At 43.5% G+C, this 26,110-nt stretch overlaps 1 protein-coding gene across 2 annotated transcripts in view; it reads left to right on the forward strand.

Annotated features, from left to right (window-relative positions):
* The first annotated feature begins 1,266 nt into the window (after positions 1-1,266).
* The window catches only part of med13a (mediator complex subunit 13a), a 129,986-nt gene continuing 105,142 nt past the window's right edge, over positions 1,267-26,110 (forward strand). For both annotated transcript variants that reach the window (XM_046303695.1, XM_046303696.1), the window contains exons 1-2: positions 1,267-1,856; positions 9,800-10,034. In XM_046303695.1, the coding sequence (XP_046159651.1) occupies positions 1,791-1,856; positions 9,800-10,034 (301 nt within the window). In that variant the 5' untranslated portion in view covers positions 1,267-1,790. The remainder of the gene's footprint in view (positions 1,857-9,799; positions 10,035-26,110) is intronic.

Below are 26,110 nucleotides of genomic sequence, written 5' to 3' on the forward strand. Positions count from 1 at the left end.
ACTTCAATAGCACACCCACAGTACAAAGTAAGTTACAAAGTAAATAGAAAAACGTCAACAGCACACCCACAGTACAAAGTAAGTTACAAAGTAAATAGCACACCCAACTACCTCATCCCCATATTGTTATTTATCGTCTTGCTTTTTTGCACCCCAGTGTCTCTACTTGCACATCATCATCTGCACATCTATCACTCCAGTGTTAATGCTAAATTGCAATTATTTCGCCTCTATGGCCTATTTATTGCCTTACCTCCCTAATCTTCTACATTTGCACACACTGTACATATATTTTCCTGTTGTGTTATTGACTGTATGTTTGTTTATGTGTTTTTGTTGCACTGCTTTGCTTTATCTTGGCAAGGTCGCAGTTGTAAATGTGAACTTGTTCTCATCTGGCCTACCTGGTTAAATAAAGGTGTTCTCATCTGGCTTACCTGGTTAAATAAAGGTGAAAAAAAGGACTTAAGAAACAAAATTTCAAATGAAAGAACTGATTTGGCAGGGGGGGCAGGGATGTGTAGGTGTCATAACCTGCCATAAAATAATGCAATATATGTCACAGCAGGTGTAAATTGGGCTAAATACTTTGCATAGATTTGGCTTCTCAGAATTCCATGCATTAATCACAATCAATCATCTGAAAAGTATTAACCGAACACATTTTCATACAAATAAAAGAGAAAAGCTCAGTATCAATTGTAAAAACATTTTTTTCTGAAATAACAAGTGCAGTCACCTTTTGGGTTTCAATAATTGAGTCAAACAGCTACTTAATCATGACCGAATATATTCAATAATCTTGAACGCTTGACAGCACATTTGTTAATATAATTTGTTCTCAGAGTGGCGCAACAATAATTTGTCACAGTTCATGGCACTTGTGGCCTGGGCGACTCGTGAATTGTATTAGCGTCGCGCGTGCTTTATGTTACTACAGCATGACAATGGTGTTATAATAGTGTTACATTGTATCCCCGCCTACACTGACACATTCGATTAGGTGAAAGTTTTTAGGGCTTTGCTGTGATTGCAAGGCCACACACCGTATGATGTAAATGTTGATGCAAGGAATGGATACATTTCTTTGTGTATGCACTAGGTGGTGCACTGTGAAAGTCGGTCAATTTAAAGGTTTGATCATTAGTAACAGAATCTGGTTGCTCAGTAGCGCCTCTTGCTCTCGCCTAGCGGCAATACCCATCTGTTACAGTGTTATTACAGCCCTCATGACCACAATGAGCCAATAGGCTTTTGGAGGCAGAGTTCTCCCTGTGGCCGCCATTAAAGAAAGGAATCCATGAATTCAAATGGAACCAGAAGGATCAGAGACCGAAATAATGGTTCAAATTGCCGTAGAGATATAGGCATATGCCAATTTCCGATTGGATTTTAAGGATGTTATTCGTTTTTAGATTGATTTTGATGGTGATGGAGGAGTAGAGTAACGTTTTTAGCTAAAACCGTTTTAAGCTAAGGGGGAGGGGGATAGTTGCTTCTTTGCTCTCCTTTTCTTTTTGTTTTAAGAGCATTTTCGCTTCATTTAAATGTTTTATTTAATTTGTATTCGAGAGGTCAATAGAGAGGTTGTGAAGGCGATATTTTGACTGCTTTTATTTTAGGGCGGACAATAGCATTCGAAGGGTTGTTGAATAACATTCTCCAGCCAATTGTTTTAAAAATAATTATCGTTTATTACCTTATTATACATCTTGCAAAATACATTTGAAAATCTGTCTTTATTTTCCCGGGAACTGACATGATGGAATGTTCGATCTCGCTGTGAAAGGATGAGTTCTTGTTTTGTACCAAACGGGGCCAGCTTGGAGGATTGCCACTCCAATCTATTCTGTCTGGTAAGAGATTTAAAACTAAAGGAAAAGCAGCCATTTTTAACTAGCTGAAGAGAGCGAGCTAACGTTAGTAGCCACAGCAATGGAAAAGCAGGCAGGGCCTGTCGAGCACTGCAATTCAAACATCATTCACTAAGGCAATGTTTATTTGCATACTTTGAAGTTGTGCAATATTAAAGAATAATAGTGTTATCTGTCACTTGCAGCTGCATGCATGCTGTTTGCCATCACACATTTTCAGTTTGATCATATTCAATGCATTCCACCCCTAAGAGTTTTAGGCAAAAAAAAAGTGCAACTAATGTAACGTGTGGTGATGATAAACATCCTAGCTAACTAGCTATCTAACGGAACGTTGAATACCATGCATGATTACATTTTTGTCTAGTTGTTTACTTGGTTAAATTAACGTTCTATATCGTTATGCTTTTTTATCGCATGCGTTGTGTAGCTTATTTATGTGACCTTAAAATAAACCCAAGCAGTTGGCTAGCCTGCTAACTACCTTACAATGTTGTTCATTTGCACAAATAGCAAACTAGCTAAACGGCAGAAACATTTGGCATTCGAACATGGAAAGTAAAGGCTCGTGAACGTTGGCTTCTAATTTCAACTTCCATGTTCTATCGTGTTGTTGTTGTCAGTGGGCCAGTGTAGTTGTGAAGATACATTGATTGCTACATTGTTTCTTTTAAGTAGCCAATGAAGCGTTTAGCTACTGATAAATTGGAGCATATTTGCGGGCTTATACTTTTCCTTTAAAGTTGTCAAGTTTGCTTTCCAATCATTTGTTGTTTACATTCTTGGCTCGTGCTTACCTTAAAGAGCTGAAATATTAAGAAACAACAATGTACTCTTGGATATTGTTAGTGCATCTCTTTAGAATGTAGTACTTACTTCCCGTCTGGCAAGTTTTCAAGTTGAAAACATTTTTCATGACAAATGAATGCCACTGTTTTGTTTTATATCTGTGTATTTATTTATATGTCTTAGTTCTCATAGTGCTGATTGATACTGTTGCTAGTCAGTCGTAAAACAATTGCATTATATAGCTATCATAAATACACAACCAAAAGTACATAATAGACTCAAGGAAAAAGCTCAGACGTTAACTCTTGTCCCTCGCACCCCTACTACTAGCTAGACCAATCTAAGAACTTCTCAGTAGTGCACCAACTATATGTTTCCAGCAATGCATTTATGCAGTTAGATTACTTGTTGGTTATCACTGCATTGTCGGAACTAGAAGCACAAGCATTTCGCTACACTCGCATTAACATCTGCTAACCATGTGTATGTGACAAATAAAATTTGATTTGATTTTATTTTATTTGATTTGATTCTTTCTGTACAGTATGTACTGTATAACAGTTGTGAACAATTCCCCTTCATGAAGGTTCAATAGATAAATATTGATGGACTTGAATCGTCCTTTTCCGAAGCATTTGACAGTAAAGCTGAATGAACAGGACAGGCTAGTAGTGAATGAGTGGTTGCTGTATTGCAATAGTAGGGAGACATTTTACTGCAGACTGAGATGAGCATGACACCGGTGTTGCTGTTCACGGTCCTGTATGACTCACACTCTGAACAGGCATTGTGGTTTTAGGCTGAAAGAATGCAGTGAACACAGCTTGGCACCTTTCCCATAACTAATAGTTCTCAGGAGTCTTATTGCAATGTTTATTTAAAAATAATTATTCTCATTTGTTTTTTAAAAAGTTGAGCAGCTTTCTGGGTGTTGGAAGTTTGTTTGTAGATTAATTGGTATGTGTTATAACACGTCATTTTCATAAATCAATAGTCACGTCACAATGGCCCTGCTAGACTATGTCTCTTGTCAGGATAAGTTAACAAACACTGCGGCAGTGACAAATGCCGTGCTGATGAAAAGGCTGGACGAGAGGAGAGAGTAGACCGAGTGGATTTGCATTTCTCTAGAGTTTTCCAAGATGCAAACAGACTAGTTTCATGTTTTGCAGTGGGAGGGTGAGACCGTGACAGAGAGAGATGCTAGTAGTGGTGGTGGGGTGTCTATCTGTCTGCTCGGGGATGGTTTGAGCAACTTCACCTGTTGCTTGTCTCTGATTCAGAAAACTCAGAAAACTTTAATGTCCTCGAGGACATAAATTTAGCAGCAGTCAAAGTACATACAGACAAGATCACATTGAAATGTAAAAGACAACAAGAGAAAAAAGCAACAGATGTGTACTTGCTAGGATATGTATTGTGATTCTCGTGATTCTAAATATATTGGGATTTGATGCTCCAAACATCTTCCTCACTATATGTCTGCTGCAGAGAGACGAGAGAGCATGAGAAACACGTTTTGATCAGTCAGGGAAATATATACAAAAGTTCTGAAAACATGTTGGCTCACTATTTACAAAGAAGATGGAGAACAAGCTTTATGATGAAAAATACCGGAGTATATTGGAGTCAAATATTGATATAATATTGTCCAAAAATAATATTTTGATACGTAACTATCGATTTCTTCCCCCATCACTAATATATATAGAATATTTACAAAAAGTTAGCAGGGTAGTGCAAAGGTTTGCATGTCAAAATCTTTCGTGCTTAAAGTGCATGTAAGTCCAACATCTTCTTCATTTGAACTATTGAAAATCGAATAATGAAGTAATCTTTATGCAGTATCTTTTTGAGTGCAAACTCATTTCACCTTTTTGCTCATTTGAGCTATTGCACTGGGAATTAAGCTGCTGTAGGGGAATCTGAAGTCGCTGGGAGGGAGAATGGCAGGAAGGGAAAGCAAGGGAAGGGAAGGCAGCTGTTGGCACTTAGTGTGTTCCACAATGGGACCTGGAGCTCTAAGCTGTGAGAGGGAAGGTGAGCGAAGCTGAGCATCTGACGAAAGGAGGGGCCGTAACCCGCAAATCCCAGACAGATTTTACATCAACTTTCTGAGTCCGTCAAATGGCTTTGCCCTCAGATTCTCTTATAGCCGCTATGGGAGTTTGGCCTGAAGGCCTCGGCATCTGAAAAAGGAAACTTAACTCGACCCCGGTTCTTGCACTTTTGGTGGGAGGACATTTTGCATACACAGTTGCCTACATACCTGAGCATTATACTAACAGCTAGTCATGTCAGTTTGAAGGAAGCACACAGGTTTCTCTGACACATTCAGACTGTAACTCAGATGTAGATTTTAAAAAGATAGATAGATTGATTGACCGCAGAAGGCACACAGACTTTTGCTGGCACAATCTGCCTCTGGAAGATTGCCAGATACTGTTAGCAGAGAATAGCCTAGTTTATGGATTGAAAGCTTGGACTTGATCTTTGACAGAGAGAGCGGTCATTCCGCGGCTTTGAAAAGCCTAACACTGACAGAGAAAAACATGAAAACAATTCAGAGCTGTCATCAAAAGAATGGATTGTGCAAAGAAAATGCATTTCTGAAGAAGAATAAGTAAGATGGGCATATATGCAGGCTTACAGTCCCAGCGCCTCCCGTTTCAGAAAGAGTCAGTTTCTATAATTGCAGACGATCTGGTTTCACACAGTTTTTTCCCTCCCTTTTCTTTCCTTGCAGCACAGATGTTTCTCTGCAAGGTGCAGGTGTCAGGTAGTTCCTCACACCACTATGTCTGCCACCATGAGAGAGAGGGTTTGGTGGATGAACTTTCTGAAACAGAAACTGCAGCAGCAGTAGTAGTATACTGGTGAAAGGAATAAGCTAGTAGTACAGTAGCGCATACTTGATGAACCGGTAGGCTATAGGCCAAATGATAAATGAATATGGGCTTGTGAATGGTGTCTTGACTGGAACAGCGTTTGAATGCCCTTGAGCAAAATTCCTGATGTGAGACATTTCCTATGATGTTGCTTGATGAATTGGTAATGGGTGAAGAAGCTGATAGTTGGTGTGCCTGCCAATCACAATCAATCCTAGCAATGAAAAACATGTAGGGACACGTGGGAAAGAGTAGTGTTGAGGAAAGTCTTTTTTTTGTAGTCATATCTTGTAAATTTGATAGATTGTGTCACTAAACTCAACAGCCTATGAGCTTTCAATTTTTGGTATAAAATCTATTTAAAAAAATCTATATTTTTGTAGTTACAGTTGCTCATCATATTCTAGTCAGATCATTGTAGCGTTTTGATATCCGTAGCATTCTGACTGGCCATTGTGGCCAGCGTATAGCCCTCCTGGCTGCCATGTTATAATGGATAACTAACTTGTTGTTGTGATCCAGCCTGGGTCCAGTTGACACCACAGAGCGCTCTGTTTTGACAACACCACCCCCCACCACGAATCTCCCATTTTATACCCGGCTAGGCAGGCTAGGCTTAATCATTCGCTCACGTTCGTAGTGTTTAAATTGATTTAAATTTACCCGCCAATTTAATTGTAATTGTCTATTTCTAACAAAGTCAAAGTGACAGTTTGTCAACTTGTATATATCACCTGGCATCAGAAAATGGCCCGCCTCAAGAATCTGTACTAGGCCCAGTTCACGCAAATCAGTTGTTTGCCATGCTGCAAGGATAGATAGGCGCTCCATCAAGAGAAGGACTGTAAGGCAATATTGCAACATAGTTTGTGATAGTAGTGTTGGTCTTTGCGGTGTTTCAGTGTATGACATGGGCACTGAGTGTAAGCCTAAAACACTGGAAGGCATGATGTATTCGGAGGTGGGTGGTGTGTGTGAGAGACAGTGTATGGCCTCAGTGTAGGACATGGACACAGGAAGCGCTGCCTGGTTGTACGTCAAATAAAATAAAATTTTATTGGTCACATACACATGGTTAGCAGATGTTAATGCGAGTATTTTAAAATGCTTGTGCTTCTAGTTCCGACAGGGCAGTAATATCTAACAAGTAATCTAACAAATTCACAACAACTACCTTATACACACAAATGTAAAGGGATGAATAAGAATATGTACATATAAATATATGGATGAGTGATGGCCGAACGGCATAGGCAAGATGCAGTAGATGGTATAGAATACAGTATATACAGTGCCTTGCGAAAGTATTCGGCCCCCTTGAACTTTGCAACCTTTTGCCACATTTCAGGCTTCAAACATAGAGATATAAAACTGTATTTTTTGTGAAGAATCAACAACAAGTGGGACACAATCATGAAGTGTAACGACATTTATTGGATATTTCAAACTTTTTTAACAAATCAAAAACTGAAAAAATGGGCGTGCAAAATTATTCGGCCGGCCACAGGAGTCGCTGGTGCGCGATGAAACAAGGATATCCATACCGCCCAAGCCCTCCCTAACCCGGACGACGCTAGGCCAATTGTGCGTCGCCCCACGGACCTCCTGGTCGCGGCCGGTTACGACAGAGCCTGGGGTCACAGCTGGCGCTGCAGTACAGCGCCCTTAACCACTGCACCACCTGGAGGCCTGTTTTCGCATTATTTAAACCAAATTGAACATGTTTCATTATTTACTTGAGGCTAAATTGATTTGATTGATGTATTATATGAAGTTAAAATAAGTGTTCGTTCAGTATTGTTGTAATTGTCATTATTACTAATAAATGAATAAAAATTGGCAGATTAATCGGTATTGGCTTTTTTGGTCCTCCAATAATCAGTATCGGTATCGGCGTTGAAAAATCATAATCGGTCGACCTCTAACCTGTACTGACTTTGCATTCTGGATGATAGCGGGGTGAACAGGCAGTGTCTCGGGTGGTTGTTATCCTTGATGATCTTATTGGACTTCCTGTGACATCGGGTGCTGTAGGTTTTCTTGAGGGCAGGTAGTTTACCCTGTACGTTGTGCAGACCGCACTACCCTTGCAGTTGTGGACGGAACAGTTACCGTACCACGCGGTGATACAGCCCGACAGGACGCTCTCGATTGTGCATCTGTAAAAGTTTGTGAGTGTTTTAGGTGACAAGACACATTTTTTCAGCCTCCTGAGAACGTACCCTTGTGGGGAGCAGTGTTGAGGATCAGCTGGGTGGTGATGTTGTTTCCTACCTTCACCACCTTGGGGCGGCCCCGTCAGAAAGTCCAGGACCCAGTTTCAGAGGGTGGGGTCGAGACCTAGGATCTCGAGCATAATGACGAGTTTGGAGGGTACTATGGTGTTAAATGCTGTACGCAGGGCCTGCTTTCTGGTGAGCCTCAGCCACCCGCGAAGGGTAGGCAGGCAGCTGTAGCAGTGGAGCGTAATGTTCCTGGTTAAACACTTCATAACCCTGTAGTACTCTGTGCTGCTGCTAGTGATTTACAACCAATGAATTTCTCTGAGTTGTGTTCCCTCTCTCTATAAAAGCCGGACAATGTTGGCTTATATAGAGCACACTCCCCAAAGCACTCATCATTAAAAAGGATTAAGGTGGTCAGAGCCCATTTACAAGCATTAGGGAGGTTTTGTTCTGAGAGCATTGAACATGTTGTTCATGTTGTTCATGTTGTTCATGTTGTTCATGTTGTTCATGTTGTTCATGTTGTTCATGTTGTTCATGTTGTTCATGTTGTTCATGTTGTTCATGTTGTTCATGTTGTTCATGTTGTTCATGTTGTTCATGTTGTTCATGTTGTTCATGTTGTTCATGTTGTTCATGTTGTTCATGTTGTTCATGTTGTTCATGTTGTTCATGTTGTTCATGTTGTTCATGTTGTTCATATTGTTCATGTTGAGATTGAAAGCACCTGAAGCTAAAGTGCACACAATTGGAACAAAAACAAGCCAAGGCTTTTTTTGCTGCTTCTCTTTTTAGCCACGATTCTTTCTGTTTATATTGAAGCCTTTCTTCTTCTTACATCTATCTATCTATCTATCTATCTATCTATCTATCTATCTATCTATCTATCTATCTATCTATCTATCTATCTATCTATCTATCTATCTATCTCAATCCAACACTACATCTTCCTTTATCTCTCGCCTTCCGCTATCTCTCCTCTCTCCCCTCCCTCCATATTGTTATCTTCTTCCTCGATCTCTCTCCTCCCTCTGCCTCTATCTCTGTCTCTTTCTCCTCACTCTCTCTCTCTGTTTTCCCATCTCCCTTTCCTCTATCTCTCTGTGTTTTTCTAATTCTGTGGCTGCCTGCCCGTGTGTCTCCTTGTCGTAAGTGTTCCTCCTGATGAGGCGGAGGCTCCATAAAGGAGAATGAATGCTTCTGCTTGTTTAACTCTAACACCAGAAGTCCGGGCCTCTTCGGACCTGGCTTCAGGCCAATAACATTCTAACAGTCGAATAAATACACTGAGTATACCAAACATTAGGAACACCTACCTAATATTGCATTACATCCCCCTCTTTTGCCCTTAGAACAGCCTCAATGGACCATTCTTGATACACAAGGAAACTGTTGAGCTTGAAAAAGTCAGCAGTGTTGCCGTTCTTGACACAAGCCGGTGCGCCTGGCACCTACTACCATACCCCATTCAAAGGCACTTAAATCTTTTGTCTTGCCCATTCAACCTCTGAATGGCACAAATCCATGTTTCAATTGTCTCAATCTACACTGATTGAAGTGTATTTAACAAGTGACATCAATAAGGGATCATAGCTCTCTGTTGCCGATTGTTCACTGGTGGAGCGCATTGAATAGTGGTTGTTCTTGGAAAAAGTTATATTTTGAAATAGAGCTCATCTCTTAAATTTTGCTATTGATATTTGGCAATGTTAAGTGTTTTGGGAACCTCAGAATCTACACTTTCTGATACTATATAGAAGAATCTTACCTGCATGTAACAATGTAGGAGGATTTGAAAAAAGTCACTTTTTGCACCCCACTGAAAAAATGACATTTCCTCTTAAAACTGCTTATAACACATTCTGTTCGCGATCTCAAAATTCTAACAATATACAGTACGTGTGCTAAATATATGGAGGGGGCAATTTCAAAATGATCCCCATGGCCTTTCTAGTGTTCACATTTTTACCCACGGGGACCTGGCTCCTGTGGCAGTGGCTGACTCTCTCCCTCCCCCTCCCAGGCTGATCTGACTGGGATCAAATGGAAGCGGTACGCGTGGCAGGGCCCCACCTCTGCGCCGATCCTCTTCCCCGTGACCGAGGAGGACCCCATCCTGTGCAGCTTCAGCCGCTGCCTCAAGGCGGACATACTGAGCGTGTGGCGGCGGAGCCAGAGGCCTGGACGTAGAGAGCTCTGGCTGTTCTGGTGGGGGGACGACCCTAACTTCGCAGAGCTGATCCATCATGAACTTACAGGTGAGACAGGATAGAGAGAGTGGGCGCATGTATACACACAGACACACACTCACGCTAACCTGGATAGAATACCTGCCATGGTCCAATAACTTGAAACAGCAGTACTAAGCCTGTGTGATGGCTTTGGTTTATAATTTAAAACAATGTAATTAGATGTATTTTTTTCTTCTTCTTAGTCACAGATGTAATTGCAGGATTATATTTTGATATTCTTATGCTCTGAGCTCCAACAGGTCAAAAAGAGAAGTGAATGAAACCATAATACAAATAATAATAATAATAATATATGTTTACAACTGTAACAATTCTAAATGTCCATTGGGGGGTGGGGGCAGGATCAAATATTCCGTGGGGGAGTTGCAGGGGGGAAGTGACAGGTGAATGAAACAATAATACAAGTAAGACTGAAGAATACAGTCCAAGCAACGGCCCTCTCAGACCATGTTTAAGATTGCCTTTGCTGCTCACAAGAGATAAATGAGGGACTCATGTTTCTTTCAATGAACCTTTTTATGCATTCATCGAAGGTTACAGAGCTGGTTAAATGGGTGATTATTATAAAAGATCATGAAAAGAAGCTTCTTGAGTCCTGCAGACCTCAGAGCAATACCTAAGCCATTGGTGATAATGATGATAGTTAAAGTGCTGGTTGTATAATGTCAAATATTACAAGGTTCAGGGCAGGGTTTGATTGTCAGGCTGACTGACGCTGTGAACTCTGGGGAGATCAATTCACTGTGAGAGCTTAGAAGGTGATAGTGTTAACCAGATAGCTCCCTTAGTTTCTCCCTCATCCCCTAAATGACAAGCAGCCAGTCTGGCAGAGAACAGCCTTCACCTGCAGGTCAACTCCCACTGTTTGGAGCAAACACTCGCTACAACCACCGTAGTTATTTTTTTCTGTGTGTGTGTGTGTGCACGCACTGTAAGCCTTATCATGGCATCTAAGCGCCTTCCGCACTCCAGCACACGATAATGCAGCGCCCTGCACTTTGTGTCGCCGAGGCAATATCAGAAAGCTTATCGCATCTTCCCATTTAAAAAGGAGGATAGAAAAGAGGGGGGGGGGTGAATCCCTCTTCTCATGACTTCTGTGAAATGTTTTATATGCAGGAGCAACGATGCAGAAACGAGCCAACACATCATGGAGGTCTGGCCCGGTGCTCTCTCTTTTCCCTCCTCCCTCCATCCTCTCACATTTCTTTCTTTCTACAGCAACAGCGGTTGATGGACAGAGACCATCTTTATTCATGCTCTTTGGCTGGGAGATTGAACTCCTGAGTCTGAGCCATGACACACACACCTGCACACAGGCACACAGCCGGCCCGTGGCCCTCCTTCATTATGACTGGTTGTGCTTGAAGTGGGCTGGAAGTGGAAGCTAAATGGCGTGATGGCAGCCAATCCAGCCCTGGTGGGCTCCGGTAATAACCTGCAGGGCTGGAGCATTAAATGGACTGTGTGTGTGTGTGGACGGCAGTGGGATGGAGCCTCTCCTTGGCGTGCTGGCAGTGAAAGTGTGAAGCAACACAGAAGATGGTCACAACGTGTGTGTTTTAGTGGCGGTGATCAGCTGCTTAACACCTTGCCCTTTTTCCTCCGTGCAAGTGGCTGATGGGTTTGCCCTTTTCCTCAGTCAAACCGTCCAAGTCAAATTGGGGTAAATCCCTGGAAATGTTAAGCACTTTTTTGTTTGTCATTTTTTAACCCCCCTTATTGCATTGTTGGTGGTAAACATGAAAATCAGTCATATTCTTTCATCTCGGCAGCAGAAATGGTGGCGGCTCATTTTCTCCTTCCGCGCTCATTAGATTAATGGCCTGAGAAGGTCTTTTAATTTTGAGCAAGTGCCATTTCTGTGTAAACAAAACAGTGGGCCAGTAATCCCTTTGAGAGAGAGGGGGGGGGGGTAGACTGTTAGCTAGGCCCTGCACTATTCTCCCCATGTTGGAGGGGGACAAGTTACTCTGTCAGCCTGGTCTTTATCAGGACATTTGAGAAAACCAATTCTAATCTTCCTGTGGCCATGCACAAAACATTATTCCAAGCAAGCGAACAGATGCGATTGCAAAATTAAACTGCTTGCATAGGGTTTTATCCTTATGCAAATACCCTCCTCCCCCTGGCTGCCCTGGAAGCCGGTGGTGGAGTCTCTCCTATCCAGGGGCATCCTCCACAGATAAATGCCAGCAGGGGTTTTCCCGCCCTCAAAGAACGACTGATCCTTTTTTGCATAGAAATTAGGACCAGAGGTCTGTCTGTCTGAGAGGGTACTTGTTTGGTGGTGAATTTCTCCCTGGTTCCTGGGCCTGCTACTCATGTGCCTCCTTTCCCTCCCTCCATCTCGCCCTTCATCCCTCCTGCTCTGCCAGGCCTGCCTCCTATGGCAGTCACTCCCTCTCTCTGTCACTTTGTCTTTTTCTTCATCTCCCTCCCTCTCTCTCCCCTGGGCATTACCAGCCCTCCCTACCTGTTCCCTCCCTCTCTCTCCCCTGGGCATTACCAGCCCTCCCTACCTGTTCCCTCCCTCTCTCTCCCCTGGGCATTACCAGCCCTCCCTACCTGTTCCCTCCTCTCTCTCCCCTGGGCATTACCAGCCCTCCCTACCTGTTCCCTCCCCTCTCTCTCCCTGGGCATTACCAGCCCTCCCTACCTGTTCCCTCCCTCTCTCTCCCCTGGGCATTACCAGCCCTCCCTACCTGTTCCCTCCCTCTCTCTCCCCTGGGCATTACCAGCCCTCCCTACCTGTTCCCTCCTCTCTCTCCCCTGGGCATTACCAGCCCTCCCTACCTGTTCCCTCCCTCTCTCTCCCCTGGGCATTACCAGCCCTCCCTACCTGTTCCCTCCTCTCTCTCCCCTGGGCATTACCAGCCCTCCCTACCTGTTCCCTCCCTCTCTCTCCCCTGGGCATTACCAGCCCTCCCTACCTGTTCCCTCCCTCTCTCTCCCCTGGGCATTACCAGCCCTCCCTACCTGTTCCCTCCCTCTCTCTCCCCTGGGCATTACCAGCCCTCCCTACCTGTTCCCTCCCTCTCTCTCCCCTGGGCATTACCAGCCCTCCCTACCTGTTCCTCCCTCTCTCTCCCTGGGCATTACCAGCCCTCCCTACCTGTTCCCTCTCTCTCTCCCCTGGGCATTACCAGCCCTCCCTACCTGTTCCCTCCCTCTCTCTCCCCTGGGCATTACCAGCCCTCCCTACCTGTTCCCTCCCTCTCTCTCCCCTGGGCATTACCAGCCCTCCCTACCTGTTCCCTCCCTCTCTCTCCCCTGGGCATTACCAGCCCTCCCTACCTGTTCCCTCCCCTCTCTCCCCTGGGCATTACCAGCCCTCCCTACCTGTTCCCTCCCTCTCTCTCCCCTGGGCATTACCAGCCCTCCCTACCTGTTCCCTCCCTCTCTCTCCCCTGGGCATTACCAGCCCTCCCTACCTGTTCCCTCCCTCTCTCTCCCCTGGGCATTACCAGCCCTCCCTACCTGTTCCCTCCCTCTCTCTCCCCTGGGCATTACCAGCCCCCCCTACCTGTTCCCTCCCTCTGCTCCAGCCTCCACTCAGCTGCAGGTGACTCCAAGGCTACAGGCTGCAGGCTCCACTTTGCAATCATGGCTCCCAGCCAGTCAGTTCCCCGTCTTTCTGATGAAATTGAAAAAGTTTCTCAAGCAGATGAAGCCCGGAAACAAAAGTAAAAAAAAAAAACCTTCTGGTTTAGTATCAGTATGATTCTAACTTTTCAAGTGTTTACTCTTGTGGCTATTATGAAACCATACACACTATCAGCCCCTCTATATTGCAGTTGGACTGCAGGCCTCTTTACGCTACACTAGTTTGATGACGTATACTAGTTCCAGGACACACATTTTTTGCATTGTAAAAAGACCTAGATTTAAATTTCTCTTTCGGCAAACCACCTCTGTAGGTAGTGTGTGAGACACATCTTATGGTACAGTGTAAAGACAATGGCTCTCTGACACCCCATGTCCCTGCAAGTACCTTCATTACCTTAATACCAGAAAACAGCATGTTGTTCTGTTAGCCAAATTGAAAACTAAAGTCTTTTAAAATGTCCACACAAGTGTGAACCGTTGCAATAATCAAGTGTACAATGTGGTTTAGATGAGAAGCTCCTGTATAGTTTGAATCGCTATCCTCCTTTTGTTTGTCTGTAATATGGTATTTACGGAATGCTAGTAGCTGTACACACACAAAGCAGGGATGTGGCTTTGGTCACACCACATCCAAGGCTAATGTAAGGATATTGTAAACAGAAAAGATGCCAATCCAATGTTGAAGAGAGATACAACACATTTTACTCATGTAAAACAGCCTAATAAGAGATTGCTGTGTGGAGGTTTAAAGGGAAAGAAAGAGAGTTGTCTGTTGTGCAGAGAAGGATCTCTTATCAGCCCAGTCATCTCCATTGTGCTCCCTGGGGCGCCACAACTGAGCAGCACACGCATTCATTTATTACTGCATGTTGGGTCAGTTCTCTAGAGAGGAGGGAGGGAAGAGGAGTACACTTGTCTTTCAATGGTCCCTCTGCTGTTTAACGGATGGACAACTATGTTGTTTTGGATGTTTGTACTGAGGGGAAGGAGATGTGCTTAATTTAGCTTCTCTCTGAAGGGTTTTATTTTAGTATGGATGTGTGTGGCGCTAACAATCTGCTGGCATAGCTCTGCTCTTGTTAGTTTTTGTTGGCTCTGCCAAGTACTTTGGACATTTCCAGGCCTGCCCATTCTTTACTATTCAGAACAGCTCTGATGTGCACCTCTCAGGGCAGCTCCAAAGGGCATATTTTAGTACACTGGAGGCGCAGTGTCTGCAGGTCAGGTCTTTGTTTCTCTTCCTTGCCCTGACACCTGTGAAGATGGCTGCCCCTCAGATTGAACGAGGCTTCCGGTGAAAATCCATCCATCTCCCAGATCTGTGGGAAAGAGAAAAACATTGAATGCAAATATTGTTGTTTCTGTCAGCCTCTTTTGTTCCAATGTGGATGTCGATTAAGGCAGCCCTTCTCTGGTTCAGAGGGGTTGAGTTAAATGCGGAAGACACATTTCAGTTGAATGCATTCAGTTCTAAAACTGACTAGGTATCCCTTTTCCTTTCCTAGCGACTCCAAAAATATCTCAAGGAGCAGATCTGGATTGTGCCAGTTGCTCAAGGACGTGTGATTAAAACACAATTTATATGCCACGATGCCGCGGACCTAGTTTACTGTGTGTTCTTTTTACTGTCTTTTTCTGATGATGAAAAATGGCAATATTCACTGGTGAAGTGTTTTGATTTGAGTGTGAAAGACTGAAATAGGCTTGACATTTTGATTTGATTTGACATACCTACACACGTACACACACACACATACACTACCGTTCAAAAGTTTGGGGTCACTTAGAAATGTCCTTGTTTTTTGGTCCATTAAAATAACATAAAATTGATCAGAAATACAGTGTAGACATTGTTAATGTTGTAAATGACTGCTGGAAACAGCAGTTTTTTAAATGGAATATCTACATAGGCGTACAGAGGCCCATTATCAACAACCATCACTCCTGTGTTCCAATGGCACTTTGTGTTAGCTAATCCAAGTTTATCATTTTAAAAGGCTAATTGATCATTAAAAAAAACTTTTCCAATTATGTAATCGAACCCTTTTGCAAAACTGTTGTACTAATTACAGAAGCAATAAAACTGGCCTTCTTTAGACTAGTTGAGTATCTGGAGCATCAGCATTTGTGGGTACGATTACAGGCTCAAAATGGCCAGAAACAAAGAAGTTTCTTCTGAAACTCACTCGTCAGTCTATTTTTGTTCTGAGAAATGAAGGCTAATCCATGCGAGAAATGGCCAAGAAACTGAAGATATTGTACAGCAATGTGTACTACTCCCTTCGCAGAACAGCTCAAACTGTCTCTAACCAGAATAGAAAGAGGAGTGGGAGGCCATGGTGCACAACTGAGCAAGAGGACAAGTACATTAGAGTGTCTAGTTTGAGAAACAGACTAGAGGTCGACCGATTAATCGGAATGGTCGATTGGAATGGTATTTTTGGACACCGATTTGGCCGATTTAATAATTAATATTTTTTTACACCTTTGTTTAATCTTTATTTAACTGGGCAAGTCAGTTAAGAAAACATTCTTATTTTCAATGACGGCCTAGGAACGGTGGGTTAACTGCCTCGTTCAGGGGCAGAACAACAGATTTTCACCTTGTCAGCTCGGGGGATTCAATCTTGCAACCTTACAGTGAACTAGTCCAACACTCTAACCACCTGCCTCTCATTGCACTCCGTGAGGAGACTGCCTGTTACACGAATGCAGTAAGCCAAGGTAAGTTGCTAGCTAGCATTAAACTTATCTTATAAAAAATAATCAATCAATCATAATCACTAGTTAACTACACATGGTTGATGATATTACTAGTTTATCTAGCGTGTCCTGCGTTGCATATAATCGATGCGGTGCGTATCGTTGCTCGAATGTGTACCTAACCATGAACATCAATGCCTTTCTTAAAATCAATACACAGAAGTATATATTTTAAACCTGCATTTTTAGCTAAAAGAAATCCAGGTTAGCAGGCAATATTAACCAGGTGAAATTGTGTCACTTCTCTTGCGTTCATTGTACGCAGAGTCAGGGTATATGCAACAGTTTGGGCCGCCTAATTTGGCAGAATTTTACGTAATTATGACATAACATTGAAGGTTGTGCAATGTAACAGGAATATTTAGACTAATTGACGCTACCCGTTAGATCAAATATGGAACGGTTCCGTATTTCACTGAAAGAATAAACGTCTTGTTTTTGAGAAGATAGTTTCCGGATTCAGCCATTTTAATGTCAACATATTCACGAAAATAAGAAAAGCAATCAAATTAAATTATTTACCTTTGAAGAACTTCGGATGTTTTCACTCAGGAGACTCCCAGTTAGATAGCAAATGTTCCTTTTTCCCAAAATATTATTTTTGTAGGCGAAATAGCTCCCGTTTGTTCATCACGCTTGGCTGAGAAATCGACCGGAAAATGCTATCACTACAACGTCAAACTTTTTTCCAAATTAGCTCCATAATATCGATAGAAACATGGCAAACGTTGTTTAGAATCAATCCTCAGGGTGTTAACATATCTATTCGATAATATATCTGTCGAGAGAATTGGTTTCTCATGAGAAGCGATTGGATAAATGGCTACCTCAGTATTTTACGCAAGATTTTCTGCGGGAGACATCATGTGAGCACTTGCTAAATGTGGTCCCTTACGGCTATTCTTCAACAGAAATGCATAAAAAGATGTCCCAATGCTGTAGACACATTGGGGAATATGTAGAAAACGTCAGCTCATTCGTAGCTCATTCACAGCCATATAAGGAGTCATTGGCATGAGGCGGTTTAAAACAATGCGGCACTTCCTGATTGGATTTTTATCTGGGTTTCGCCTGTAACATCAATTCTGTTGCACTCACAGACAATATCTTTGCAGTTTTGGAAACGTCAGAGTGTTTTCTATCCAAAGCTGTCAATTATATGCATAGTCGAACCTCTTTTCGTGACAAAATATCTTGTTTAAAACGGGAACGTTTTTTATCCAAAAATTAAAATACTGCCCCTAGTCGTAAAGGTTAACCTTTCTAGCTCGACAACATTCCACTGAAAAGGCAGCGCACGAAATTAAAAAATATATTTTTTAAATATGTAACTTTCACACAATTAAAGGAACCACAAGCTTTCATATGTTCTCATGTTCTGAGTAAGGAACTTAAACGTTAGCTTCTTTTACATGGCACATATTGCACTTTTACTTTCTTCTCCAACACTTTGTTTTTGCATTATTTAAACCAAATTGAACATGTTTCATTATTTATTTGAGGCTAAATAGATGTTATCGATGTATTATATTAAGTTAAAATAAGTGTTCATTCAGTATTGTTGTAATTGTCATTATTACACATAAATAAAAAAAATCGTCAGATTAATCGGTATCGGCTTTTTTTGGTCCTACAATAATCAGTATCGTTATCGGCGTTGAAAAATCATAATCGGTCGACCTCTAAAACAGACGCCTCACAAGTCCTCAACTCCTCAAAGCGACTCCGGGATGCTGGCCTTCTAGGCAGAGTTCCTCTGTCCAGTGTCTGTGTTCTTTTGCCCATCTTAATCTTTTATTTTTATTGGCCAGTCTGAGATATGGCTTTTTCTTTGCAACTCTTCCTAGAAGGCCAGCATCCCGGAGTCGCCTCTTCACCGTTGACGTTGAGGCTGGTGTTTTGCGGGTACTATATTTTAGCTTCAAGACAAAAATACAGAGGTACTGCTAGCTAAAGCTAACAACGCGTCTTCATCAAGTAATGTTAGCCTATCAAAAATGAATGATTACCCCTCTAATATAAATATAAAATTACAGTAGGCCTACCTTACAAACAGTACAACAACCAACGCTTCATTTTTATCAATATGATGCAAATCATTAGGCTACATGTGGTAAAAGCAAATTGAGACAGAAAACATGGATATAATTCACCGTGGAGTTGAGATGTTTAGTTGTTTTATATAAAAGCCCATTCCTGCCATGCAAAAATAAAATGCATATAGATCATACATATAAGTTCTGTTTCTTCATTTGTAGCATTGTAGCATTGTAGCATTGTAGCATTGTAGCATTGTGTGGCAATCCGCCCAGCAGGGCCGCCGACAAGCGTGTGGCGAGCTGGCATTTGCCTAAGTACACAAGCGACAAAGTACTATTGTTTAGACTGATTCGCTTCATGATTTGTTTGACATGGTTTTGGCTTCCATAGTTCTACGCAGCTCAATGCAGCTGGCAGGCAGTAGCTACTGCGACAATTTCAGAATGTAACGGGCTGTTACTGAAATTTCAGGTAAAACCATTTAGAATGTAACAGGCTCTTACTGAAATTTCAGGTCAAACAATTTCATCTCTTTTAAAAACATTGCTCTGCTTTTACCATTTATACTGTAGGAGTGTTGAGCTTGACGAGACAGTTCTGTTTACGCTGACGTGCTCGGAGGGGGGCAACTGTCGGGCGAGTAATCGTGCGCGACACAACAGCATTTCCCTTTGCTATCATGAATGTGAAAACAGTCTAAGAGTTCACTTGACAAGTGCAGCTGCCTTAATAGTGTCAGTTTTCCTCCTTCTGGATGTAACTGATAAACATGACATGGATTAAGTGAGATGGCGCAGGCTTATCTCAACACCTATCCAAAAGGCTTTGTATTATCTGGCTACACCTGAGGAAAAACATGAATGTTTGCCCACCCAGATGTCCTGCATACAATTTGAACACAACCAAGCTGTAACTGCTCTCAATTACGCTGAGCTTGCTTGAGGTTGTTTTGGAACAAGGTTGGTTGTGGTTGCAGCAGCACTGTAGCGGCAAGGCTGCTGATGTGGATCTAAGATAATTGGTGAGCAATATTCCCTATTAACCCAGGCTAAAGTTTCTGAGCGCTTCGGTTTGACCCTGTTCTCTGTGTCAGCCGCGAAAGGCTTCTGAGATAAGTAAATGGATAAATCTACTCGACTGGCTTGTAGTTGACTTTTTAGAGAGTCAGGGGGGTTGATGCCCTTTGTGCTTTGGGATCCATTTTCCAGGGCTAATCTTCTGAATGTGACCCCCTCCCCTTCCCTCCCTGTTCTCCGATGGCTGGCTGGGGGGCTGTGGGCCTGGTGCAGTGCATCACAGATGAGGCTGGGGACTGGGAGGAACACGACCACATGGCTCTACAGTGCGACCATTTTATTTGCATATGCGCCAAAATATTTTGCTGTGCAACCTGGAATTTTAATTTAGGAGCACTAGTGCGCTTAGAAAAATGTAGGATTCTAGCTTTTAATATCTGAAATATGATTTATTGTGCTCCTAAATGTCTTTGTTCTCTAACATTTTTCAACTTAAATAAAGCTCCGGCTCTGGATGCCTGGGTGCTAGGCGGGCGGGTGCGCTATCTCCCCTTACTCTGCTCTTGAAATGTTCATTCAATAGTAATAGAGACCTTGTGGAGCAAGCAGCACCACTACAGGTCCATCTCTCTTGGCTGCTTGTGGATGGATGGGAAGAGTGGGAAGGAGAGAAGGAGAGAAGGAGGGGGGGAGAGAGAGACAGAGTAAGAGGGAGGAAAAGCTCCTCTACCTAGCCTGGATGGAAAAATCCCCTGGAGCCCTGTGGATCACAAGACATTAATCTTGGTGTTTAATGAGCTACCGACTGCAGCTTTAATTACCAGAGCATAGACACCTGTGACTGAAGGGACTGACCACCTCCAAAACCATGCCCTCTTACCTCTTAGCACAAACAAACACTACTGGAATGGGCCCACAAACACCTGTGTGTGTGTTTGCAGTTAGTGCATTCATCTTAAGATAGCTAAGTGGGACAAACATATCACAGGCATAGAAAGTACATTTTTCCAGTAGAGTCTAAGCTAGAAGGGGGTGTTTGATGTTTCAGAGTTTCAGATGTTTTTGGAAGATGGGCAGGGACTCTGCTGTCTTAGCTTCACGGGGAAGCTGGTTATACCATATGGGTGTCAGGACAGAGAAGAGCTTGGACTGGGCTGAGCGGGAGCTGCCCTCCCGTAGGGGTGTCAGGACAGAGAAGAGCTTGGACTGGGCTGAGCGGGAGCTGCCCTCCCATAGGGGTGTCAGGACAGAGAAGAGCTTGGACTGGGCTGAGCGGGAGCTGCCCTCCCGTAGGGGTGTCAGGACAGAGAAGAGCTTGGACTGGGCTGAGCGGGAGCTGCCCTCCCATAGGGGTGTCAGGACAGAGAAGAGCTTGGGCTGGGCTGAGCCGGAGCTGCCCTCCTGTAGAGGTGGGAGGGCCAAGAGACCTGAGGTGGCAGATGGCGTGCTCGGGTGGGGGTGTAGGGTTAGCCTGAAGGTAGGGAGGGGCAGTTCATCTTGCTGTTCTGTAGGTAAGCACCATGGTCTTGTAGTGGATGTGAGCTTTGACTGGAAGCCAGTGGAGTGTGCAGAGGAGTGGGGCTTCATGAGAGAACATGGGAAGGTTGAAAACCAGGCGGGCTTCAGCGTTCTGGATAAGTTGCAGGGGTTTGATGGCACAAGTGGGGGGCCCAGCCAACAGCGAGTTGCAGTAGTCCAGACGGGAGAAGACAAGGGGCCTGGATTAGGATCTTGCCTCTTCCTGGTTGAGGTAGGGTCGTACTCTACGGATGTTGTAGAGCATGAACCTGCAGGAGCGGGTCACTGCTTTGATGTTTGGAGAGAATGATAGGGTGTTGTCCAGGGTCACTCTAAGGTTCTTTGCACTCTGGGAGGGCGACACTCTGGAGTTGTTAACCGTGATGGAGAGGTCTTTGAGCGGGCAGGCCTTCCCTGGGAGAAAGAGCAGTTCCGTTGAGGTTAAGCTTGAGGTGGTGGGTCGACATCCAAGTTGAGATATCTGCCAGGCACGCAGAGATGCGTGTCGCCACCTGTGTGTCAGAAGGGGGGAAGGAGAAAAGTAGTTGAGTGTCATCCGCATAGCAATGATAGGAGAGACCATGTGAGGATATGACGGAGCCGAGTGACTTGGTGTATAGGGAGAAGAGGAGAGGACACCTGGTAGGAGTGGCCTGCCAGGTAGGGTGCAATCCAAGAGTGTGCAGAGCCTGAGACACCCAGACCTGAGAGGGTGGAGAGGAGAATCTGATGGTTCACAGTGTCAAAAGGCAGCGGATAGATCTAGGAGGATGAGAACAGAGGAGAGAGAGAGTCAGCTTTGGTAATGTGGAGAGCCTCCGTGACATAGAGAAGAGCAGTTTCAGTTGAGTGACCCGTCTTGAAGCCTGACTGGTTGTCGTCAAGAAGATCATCTGAGAGAGCTAATGAGAGAGTTGATCAGAGACAGCACACAAAACAAGTGTTTTGGAAAGAGAAGAAAAAAGGGATACAGGTCTATAGTTTTTGACATCAGATGAGTTGAGTGTTGATTTCTTGAGGAGGGGAGCAACTTGGGTCAGAGGGGACACAGCCAGTGGTCAAGGATGAGGTGATGAGGAATGGGAGAAAGTCTCCAGAGAGGTCTGGAGAAGGGAGGAGGGGCTGGGTTCGAGCGGGTAGGTTGTCAGGGTGGCCTGACCTCACTAGTCACATGATGTCATCTGGAGAGCGAGGAGAGAATGAGGTCAAGGCATAGGGTAGTTCAATTTAACTAGGCAAGTCAGTTAGTTCTTATTTACAATGATACAGATACAGCCTGGATTCGAACCAGGGTATCTGTTGTGATGCCTCTAGGAGGAAGGAGCAGGTGGAAAATAGTTTCCTTGGGTTAGAGGCAGAAGCTTGAAATGTAGAGTGGTAGAAAGGGGCTTTAGCAGCGGACACAGATGAGAATGTAAAGAGGGGTCAGTGAAAGGATGATAGGTCCTCCGGAATGTTTGTTTTCCTACATTTTTGCTCAGCTGCCCGTATCCCTGTTACAAAGATATTTGTATCTTGTGTCACCAGGCTCTTGGCGAGAACTCATACACTGGTGTCAGGGGAGGCGTGTGCTGGTTATCGGTAGGGCTGTGACACTACCAGTAACTCTTTGGTCCTTTAAACATCTGCTGTATGTAAAATATTGTGTGCTATTGCTTGGAAAATAAATACTTGCGTCTCTGGGTGACAACATAATGATGTTTGTTTCCAACATTAAGGCTGTTTTCCTAAAGAAGTTAAAGCCGCTTCGTGTTTTGTTTCCTTGCAACGACACTAACGAGTATGATGATACTGGTATCGTTCTGGCCCTAGTGGTCGGTGCAGTGTGAGTGGAGTGTGTGATTTGGGAGCTTCTTCTGAGAAGTCTCTGCTGTGTAGTGTGGTCCTGTCTATGCCTGTGAAAGATTACTGCCTGCTAGGTCAGCTCATCTGGGCCCCCTCCGCCAAACGGGAGAGGGAGGGAGACATAAACCTGAACCTGAGCCAGGCTACTGTGTGTCTTTCTCTGTCTCTCTCTCTCTCTTTCTATCTCTGGTCTCTCTCTCCCTCTCTTTCTCTCTCTTTGGTCTTTCTCTCTTTCCCCCTCTCTCTGGTCTCTCTCTCTCTGGGCTCTCTCTCTCTCTTGACAGCCAACCACACGCCAGCTAGCAACCTCCCACCTCACACAACAGCCAATTAACAGGCTGGAATTAAGAGCCATGGAGTTAATTGGCGGTACATTGACCTATTAGCTGCTAATCTGACCGGGACCACTCCTCCTATTTTGATTTGGAGAGAAATTTCACACATTGAAAGCAATGTTGTTTTGTTTGGGTGCAAATTTTTATTTTAATTTGACAGTCTGTTTTTCAAATGGGAAGATAAGTGGAAGAGGCACTTTCCACATTGAGTGGAATGTTATAAGGGATGGTTATAAGGGATGTTATAAGGGATGGTTATAGGGGATGGTTATAACGGATGGTTATAACGGATGGTTATAAGGGATGTTATAAGGGATGGTTATAAGGGATGTTATAAGGGATGGTTATAAGGGATGTTATAAGGGATGGTTATAACGGATGGTTATAACAGATGGTTATAAGGGATGTTATAAGGGATGGTTATAAGGGGTGGTTATAAGGGATGTTATAAGGGATGGTTATAAGGGATGTTATAAGGGATGGTTATAAGGGATGCTATAAGGGATGGTTACAAGGGATGGTAATAAGGGATGGTTATAAGGGATGTTATAAGGGATGATTATAAGGGATGTTAAAAGGGATGGTTATAAGGGATGGTTATAAGGGATGTTATAAGGGGTGGTTATAAGGGATGGTCATAAGGGATGTTATAAGGGATGGTTATAAGGGATGTTATAAGGGATGGTTATAAAGGATGTTATAAGGGATGTTATAAGGGATGGTTATAAGGGATTATTATAAGGGATGGTTATAAGGGATGGTTATAAGGGATGTTATAAGGGGTGGTTATAAGGGATGGTTATAAGGGATGGTTATAAGGGATGGTTATAAGGGATGTTATAAGGGATGGTTATAAGGGATGTTATAAGGGATGTTATAAGGGATGGTTATAAGGGATGTTATAAGGGATGTTATAAGGGATGGTTATAAGGGATGGCCATTCAACATGTAAGTTACTTGTTGCAGAGAAAAAGGAAACAGGCCATCTTTTGTCCCTCTTTTGCCAGGGAAGAATGCTTTCTAATCTGTTGCTGTAAGGACTGTGGGAACTGTGTGTAAAAGTACCACTCTCCTTCCACATCAGTCAGTGGAAACAGGTTTCCCCCTCCCTGGCTCTTATTGTGTCGGCTACTTGCCTGCCTGCCGGGTATAGTCTTGAGACAATTCAAACATTTCCTCTCTGTGATAGCTTACTAGCTGCAGCTCTCTCTTTCTGCCCTACGCCACTGCTACGCCCCTCAGTCACTCCTTCTCCTTTTCCCCCTCCCGCTGAAGATGGACTGGCTGTCATTCACTCTCCTCTCATGGCCACACCCACTTCCCAAGTTGTTGTTAAAGTTCAAGTTTTAGTGTTGTTTCTATGTGTTTTTGTTGGTTACATTTTTTAAACTTATATTAATAGTAGGTTTGATCTGTGCACCTCTTTGTTTGTGTGTGTGTGTCTGACTGTCCCCAGAAAGAGTATTGCTCCTGTTCTCTAGGCTGTGGTGGACTATGAGAGACATAAGGTCGTTAGGAACGCTTGATGCAAACCAGATGCCTGTTTGCTTCTCTTCAGCGCTAGAGGAAAATACTAGAGGGGGGGGGCAGATGTGATCCTGACAGAGTAAAGCAGATGTGATATCTGTTTATGTAAATTAAGGTTTAGACATTTCCCGTCATTTACGCAGGGGCTGTTTTGTCTTCTGTAAAAAAAACTGGATCGAGAAAAGGAATGCAAATTGGCCACAGAAGAAATGGCAACTTAGCTTTCGGTTCTTCATCAGCCTCTTGCTGTTTTATTGATAGATATTTCCCCCTCTCTTTACCTACACCTACACACTCTAACCCCATATGTGTTATTAGTAACAGTGAGTGGGTATCAAATCAAATCAAATTTATTTATATAGCCCTTCGTACATCAGCTGATATCTCAAAGTGCTGTACAGAAACCCAGCCTAAAACCCCAAACAGCAAACAATGCAGGTGTAAAAGCACGGTGGCTAGGAAAAACTCCCTAGAAAGGCCAAAACCTAGGAAGAAACCTAGAGAGGAACCAGGCTATGTGGGGTGGCCAGTCCTCTTCTGGCTGTGCCGGGTAGAGATTATAACAGAACATGACCAAGATGTTCAAATGTTCATAAATGACCAGCATGGTCGAATAATAATAAGGCAGAACAGTTGAAACTGGAGCAATTCAAACGTTTATATTCATTCTATATTCAGTCAGGCCAGCATGGCTTTGCAATGGGATGATTCCCGTGTTTTCTTCTATAATCTGCTGGTGTTGTTGTCAAGAACCAGCTGGCCAGGTTGGCTGGCTGCTTAATTGTTGTCATGACATTGTGACCTTTGGACTGCCATGTCAGAGGAGGGTCGGTCGGCCGAGGCCTCAATGTTAAATCCTTCTTAACAAACAGACATAAAGAACAAGGGTTCCTGTCAGCCTACTGCACAGAATACAAGGGCAGAGTTCAGCATGGAACAACGTTGTGGAACCTACATATAAGAATATATCTCTCTGACATGTAGAATCAGGAATCACGTCCACTTTATTCTTGCAACGTTTGTCTTGTGAACGTAGTAGCCCTGTCAGCACAGCCCTGGCTGTGTACAACGTTGGCTTATTTCACAGCCATCTCCTCATTTGAGCTTGAAATAATATATGGAGGGATGCCTGAGTTCCTCCTCCTACAGTTTATGTTGTTTCCTCCAAAGTGTTTCAACAATAAGACATGTCAGTGTCTAAACACACACTTTTTTTCTGGAAACCTACTCTTCTCAGCTCACAGCTTAGGTTTTTTCTGGAAACCCACTCTTCTCAGCGCACAGCTTAGGTTTTTTCTGGAAACCCACTCTTCTCAGCGCACAGCTTAGGTTTTTTCTGGAAACCCACTCTTCTCAGCGCACAGCTTAGGTTTTTTCTGGAAACCCACTCTTCTCAGCGCACAGCTTAGGTTTTTTTTGGCTGAATCTG

Source organism: Oncorhynchus gorbuscha, linkage group LG16, assembly GCF_021184085.1.
Source record: "Oncorhynchus gorbuscha isolate QuinsamMale2020 ecotype Even-year linkage group LG16, OgorEven_v1.0, whole genome shotgun sequence".
Lineage (NCBI taxonomy): Eukaryota > Metazoa > Chordata > Actinopteri > Salmoniformes > Salmonidae > Oncorhynchus > Oncorhynchus gorbuscha.